The following is a 6,293-nucleotide window of genomic DNA, read 5'->3' as shown; positions in this document are numbered from 1 at the left end:
GCGACGGGCTGCGAGGAAAACCGAGGCACATCGGGGATGAAACGCAGATTTAGACATCGGCGGTGCCGACAGCTTTAAACGCAAATTTAGGCAGACAGGGGGAAAAAAAGCCACCGCTCGAACGGGAATATACCTCCCGATAAAAGCTAGCACGGGTGAATTAATCCATCACGGAGCTGAAATGGCCGCGGAGCCTCCCGGCCGGTCCCGAGCCTCTGCAGCCGCGGCGGGGTGGGCTCTGCCCGGCGCCCCCCGTGCGGGGCTTCCCCGGGTGACAAAACCCCGCCGAGCGATCGGCTTACCGGGGGGCACCTCTCTGAGGACAGGGAAGCCAACGCGATGAGACCCAGCAGACAAAAAAAGCACAGCTCAGGCGATTTAAAGATCAATGTCAAATTGTATAATATAAAATCCTTTTGCTGGGGGGGAAAAGCTTAGCGCGCTCCTTAGACCTGGCGTTTGGTCTCCTCCAGCAAAACGGCCGCAAAACAAAGCGAGGGAGGCGGATGGCGGGGTCAGCCCCTGGCACATCGCTGGAGCCGGGATTTGGGGGTATTTCGCCCCTGATCCGGCCCTTCCCAGGCATGGAGGGCTGTTAATTCCTCATCTTCTTGCATTTGCCAGGTGAGGGAGGAAGCTTGGCTTCCGCGGCTGGGCTGTCCCCAACCATTTCTCTCTTTTTCCATTTTTTTTTTTTTTTTTTTTTTTTTTTCCTCGTCCCTGTCCGAAAATTCGCTGCCGGATTCCCGTCCCCGGCCACCCGCATCCCCCACCAGCCCCTGCCCCGCTCCTCCCGCCTCATCCCGGCTCCCCCCGGGAGCAAACACATCGCCCCCGGGCCCGGGGACCCGGCTATTTCGGATCCCGCCGAGCTGATGTTGAAATACCCGTGGCCTCGGAGATCTGCTCTGCGTAAACTGGCGGGCTTGAGACCGACACCGTCATTTCAAAGCAGATGCGAGGGTCGTTCACCAAATATTTTATTATGGTTTTAGGCTGCTTCATACAGTTTCGTCCTGCACATGCTCTACAAGTCACCTGTGCACATAGAGAACAAGCCAAAAATAATAATAATAATTAATAATAATAATAATAGAAAAAATCTACCATAGCAATCCCTTAAATAAGTAAATAAACATTATATATATATTTATAAAACCCCTTTAAAGTAAAGCAAAACCCAACCAAAAGAACAGCGTCTTTTCAACATGAAACACCCCCGCGAGATAAGGGCAGGCGCTCAGACATTTTGCAACTTGGCATTCGAGTTTTTTGTTGGTTTGTTGTTTTTTGTTTTTTGGTTTTTTTTTTACGTTTTATGGGTTTTAATTTTTTTTTTTTTTTTTAAGGTATCAATTCTGCAAATCCTTCGAAATAAAGGCGACAACGAATTTTATCACATTTTTTACTGCAGTCTGCTGCGGGGCTGGGAAGGAGGCGCGGGCGGGCGGCGTGTGCCCGGGGAGCGCCCCGGCCCCCGGGTTTGGCGATCGCGGCCGGGCGACCGCAAGCCTCGCTCCTCCGGCCGTGCGGGCAGGCACCGGTTAGCTGGACCCCCCGCTGCCCCCGGTTTGTCATGGCGGTGGTGTCAGATGTCACATTCGCTGTCGCTGGATGTGATGGAGATGGCGGAGGTGGCCGCTTTGCTGGAGAGGCTGGCTGCGGGGCTGGAGGCGGCCCCCCCCGCCTCCCCGCCGCTCTCCTCCTCCGCTTGCAGCGAGCGCACCGAGCCCTGCGTGAGGACCTGCTGCTGTAGCCTGCAAGGGGAACCGGCACACACAGCATCACCGCCCGCCCTCCCGCCGGCTTGCCCCCCACTTTCCCCCCCCCCCCTCCCCATGGACGACCCCGACCGGCACCCCCAAGCCGCTGCCCCCGCTTCCAGCTCACACCAGTCTAGCGGCTCTGCTTGAGAAACTGGGTGCCCACCCTCGGGTCAGCCTGTCCTGCGGCTGTTTGTGTGTGTCCCCCCCCCCTCCTCCTCTTCGCAGCCTGTCCCCAAACCGGGCCTCATCCGAGGGGTCGGTAATTCCCCTGCAGCATCTCCCGGGCGGCGGTTCCCCTCCGGCAGGCCTTAGATCTTCCCTCTCAGCAGATGCGGAGGGGCTGTGGGTGACAGCACCCATTCCCCAGATGTGCAGCCGCCCTGTGCCAGCGGCCGGGGGGGCGGCGGGGTCACGGGTGGGAAAACCACCACCCCCCTCGGGCTCCTGGAGAAGGTGATAACGGGGCGGGGGGGGGACTCTGCTCCCTTCCCCACCTCCCGGGGCCTCTGCTTGTGCCGCTAGTGTCGGGGTAACACCGCGCGTTTAGAGCTGTGATTTTGTTCTTTAAGACTAAAAAAAAAAAAAAAAAATTAAAAGAAATAAGAGAAATAAGAAAATTAACCCGATGGACGTTCCCGGCTGGCGCCGGCGGAGATGAAGGGCGAGGCGGATCTGTAAGCGAGCAGGGCCCGCAGAAAGGCATTGCCGGCTTTGCTCCAGATGGACATATATGAAATAGGTATCTGTATGTCCGGGCAAAACTTCGACGGGGGAGGTTTTCTCTCCGCTCAGCCGCTGAGTAGGGCCCTGGTGCCGCCAGGCCCGGCCGGGAACCGGGCGGGCTCTCTCCCCTTCCCCGCTCCTCCAAGAGCGGTCAAGGGGGGAGCCCGAGAGGGGACCCCCCCTCCCTTATTAAAAATAAATAACTACATAAAAAATACGTCGGGTTTCCCCGCTGCTCCTACTTTATCTCGCTGCATTTCCTCGGGGAGAAACTTCCCGGGCTCGTTTCCCCGTCCCCCGAGGCGGGGCTGGCCCCGGCCCCCCCGGGCCCCCCGCGCCCCGGCCTCGGCGGGCGGGAGCGAAGCCTCCCTAAAGGAGGGGGGGCCCTGTGCCTCGACGGGACGGGCAGCACCTTACCTGTTCTTAGCGGCTGCTGCCCTGTCCCTTTGCCTGCGGTTTTTGAACCAGTTGCCCACTTGCGTGGGGGTAAGTCCCGTGGCCTGAGCCAGTTCCCGCTTTTTGCTGGGGTTGGGGTAAGGGTCCTGCAGGTACCACTCCCGCAGCAAATGCCTCGTCCGCTCCTTGAAGCAATGTGTCTTCTGCTCGCCGTCCCAGATGGTGCGGGGCAGCGGGAACTTCTTCCTCACCCGGTACTTGTCCACCGGCCCCAGGGGTCGGCCCCGCAGCTTCTCCGCCTCCTGGTAGTGCGCTTCCAGCCAGAGGGCTTGCAGTTTGGCGTGGGACTCCTTGGTGAACTTGTGGTTCTCCAGGATGTGGTAGAGCTCCCGGTAGTTCCCCGTGTGGAAGGCCACGATGGCCCGGGCTCTCAGCACCGACTCGTTCTTGTTGAGGGCCTCGCAGGCCGCGGGGGCCACGGGCAGGGACCAGAGGAAGCGCCCCAGGCGCTCGATGTCCCCGCTCTCCTCCAGGGTCTCGCATACCCCGGCTACCTGCTGCGGGCTGAAATTGAGGATGGGCAGCTGGAACATGGAGGCGGCGCCGGGCTCCGCTCCGCGCTCCGCGCACCCCCCGGGCGATGCCGCGCACGGCCCCGCGGCGGGGAAACGGGCAGCGGCCCCGGCGCCCGCCCCTCGCCCCGCTTCTGCCTCCTCCGGCGCCGGCGGAGCTGCCGCGGGAGGGCCCGGCGGAAGGCGGAGAAGGCGATGGGGAGCGCTCGGCGGCTCCGGCGACTGGGGGCGGTGGGCAGGGGCGAGGCGGAGGAGGATGGAGCAGGGGGGAGGGCGGGCGGGGGGGGGGGGGGGGGGAGAGGAGGAGGAGGGAGGGGAAAAAAAAAAAAAAAAAGGGGAAAAAAAAAAAAAAAAAAAAGGGAAAAAGAAAAGGCAAAAGCCCAGCTCCGCGCCGCCGCCGCGCTGCTGCGGGAGCGGCTGATTTGCTGCCGGGCTCGGCAGATTGGCTCCCGGGTTTCCATGGCGGGGCTGCCACTCACTGTCAGCCGCTGCCAATCACGGCGGAAGGCCCCGCGCTGCCGGTCGGCGGCACCTCCCCGCCCCGGCTGCCCGCCCCGCTCCCCGGGGCTCCCCGGCTCCCCGCCCCGCTCCCCCGGGCTCCCCGGCTCCCCGGGGCTCCCCGCTCCGCTCCCCGGCTCCCCGCTCCCCGGGCAGGGGCAGAGCAGGCTGCAAGGGGGAGAAAGCGGGGGGCACCCGGCCCCCGCCACCGCCGTTTGCTGTCGGAAAGTTGGAGGGAGCGGCCCCCGCGATGGGGTGGCCGGGACCCCCCCCCCCACACACACACACCCCGCACCTTCCCCGGTGAAGTTGTGGGGTCCGGCCCGGTGCTGCACGCACGGAGCTCGGTGCACCCAAGGTGGGAGAGGGGGATAAGGCAGAGCTGAGAAATCAGATAAAAACCGGCTGCATTACAGTGATAGTGATGCTGGGACTGTCAGTGACAATGGATGCAGCGGGGAGGACCGCAAGACGAGCCGAGATTTAGGGAAACACTCTCCCCCTTCCCCCTATAGTTGACTTCACATCTCTGCTAAGACGAGGAATTATCTGCAGAGAGTCCAGCGCCCTTCTCCGTTCAAATAAAGCTCTATATATGTGTATATATATATATATTTATCATTTTAAACCTTATTGTTTTCGGCTGAATGGTCCTGAACAGACGCCGAGAATAGTCGCGGGGAGTGAGAAGTCATTTGTAGGTCAGGACAGCGACTTAAAACAGATTTCAGGAATCTTCTGAAATATTGATCACCTAGTAGTAATCATTCCCCGCGGGTTTTTCCTCCCGCCGCGCCCTGAGATAAGCGCCCGGCCGCCCCTTCGGAGGAGCGGGGAAACCTCCAGCCGTCTCGGGGCAGGGATGAAATCACTGTCTGAGCTGTGAGGATACGATTTGTTTTCTAGAGAGAAGAGAAAAAAAAAAAATCAAGAATTCACTCCTTATTCTACGTATTGCTGCTCAATAGCAATTTCTTCCCGAGAACCTTAGGAACCATGCTCGGAAAGGCAGCATATATTTTGAATTAAACTCAATATGCTCTCTTTTCTGTTCTTTGCAATGCTTTTTTTTTTTTTTTTTTTTTTTTTCCTAGAACGCTTGTCAAAGAAATCCCTTCTTAATTTGATATCTTGTTATTGTCTCTTTCCCCCTGCTCTATTATTCTTTGTTGTTTGGGGTTTTTTTTTTCCTTATTATTTTTGTTTTCCTTTATTCGCTTTAAGAAAGATCCTTTGCTAGTTGCCCGTAAACCGAAATTAAACAGATTTACATTTTCTCCAATCATTTCTCCGCAGAAATGGAGCTGGACTGGGGGTCGCTGTCTTTTCTTTAGTATCAAGTACAATTTGTCTTTTGCTTGTGAAGATTTGGTAAATCAGAAGGCAGATAGATAGCGCAGATGGTCGGAGGTGTCGGGTCAGATTATGGTACGCCTCAGTACAGTGCTAAGCTCATTCTGACGGAAAACCCTGATATTATTTTCACAGATCTACACAGTTCACTTGAAAAAAACCCTTCGAGCCATTTACATCATTTATGTGAGGCTCACAGCTAGCGGGATGGAAAAGCTTTCAATACTGCTCATTTTCATAAAATCCGACAGAGCTGGGGAGACATAAAAGCACAGACAAAACTCACGAGTTCAGAGACACTCCACAGAAACTTAAAAAATAAAAGGTGAAACTCTCCGGCTTCACTTTACAGACCCAGGTTTGATTTCCCGATCCACTTAAGGGAAAAAGGTGAGAAAAAAAAAAAAAAAAAAACAACAAAACCCCACCACACACACAAAAAACAAACAAACAAACAAAAAAAAACAACGAAAAAAACAGAGAAAGGGAAAATATAATCTATAAATATTGCTGAGGAAGAGTCCCCTTCCACCCTACTCCTGTCCTCTCGGCCAGGGTAAAACAGTAATTTGAGCAGCTCAATAAAAGATCCCAAACCACCACTTCGGACAGGGATAAAAACCCGCCCAAACCTCCTCGGTCTGAGCATCGGGGCTTCCCCAGCCAGCGGGGGAGAAGGCGGCGACCTCCGCGGGCAGGGGAGCGGACCCCCGGCTCGGGGGGCGGCCAGGGGCCCCCAAAACATCCCGGGACAGGGGCTGATGGCGAGAAACCTCTGCTTCAAGAGGACTAGGAAGGTGGAAAGCCTGTGTTAATGGGTAGCTAATTTAGATCGCCCATAAAATGATGATTAATAGTATTACTGTAGATTTTTTTAATTTTTTTTATTTATTTATTTATTTATTTTAAAGCATGCACATGATCTGGCGAGGGAGTTACTGGGTTGCAGCCTAATGACCATGAACAGAGAGAGACAGGCTCCATA

At 56.4% G+C, this 6,293-nt stretch overlaps 1 protein-coding gene across 1 annotated transcript; it reads right to left on the bottom strand.

Moving 5' to 3' along the window:
* Positions 1-798: 798 nt before the first annotated feature.
* SIX6 (SIX homeobox 6) lies at positions 799-3,728 on the bottom strand. The gene is made up of 2 exons (XM_042799105.1): positions 2,907-3,728; positions 799-1,757 (listed from the first exon to the last, which is right to left on the bottom strand). Exons 1-2 carry the CDS (start codon positions 3,476-3,478, stop codon positions 1,589-1,591), a joined length of 741 nt encoding a protein of 246 aa, XP_042655039.1. The 5' UTR covers positions 3,479-3,728; the 3' UTR covers positions 799-1,588.
* Positions 3,729-6,293: the final 2,565 nt, after the last annotated feature.

This window comes from Tyto alba, unplaced genomic scaffold (genome assembly GCF_018691265.1).
Source record: "Tyto alba isolate M040663 unplaced genomic scaffold, T.alba_DEE_v4.0 Super-Scaffold_29, whole genome shotgun sequence".
Taxonomy (NCBI): Eukaryota; Metazoa; Chordata; class Aves; order Strigiformes; family Tytonidae; genus Tyto; species Tyto alba.
This window is presented reverse-complemented; position numbering and strand designations above follow the sequence as displayed.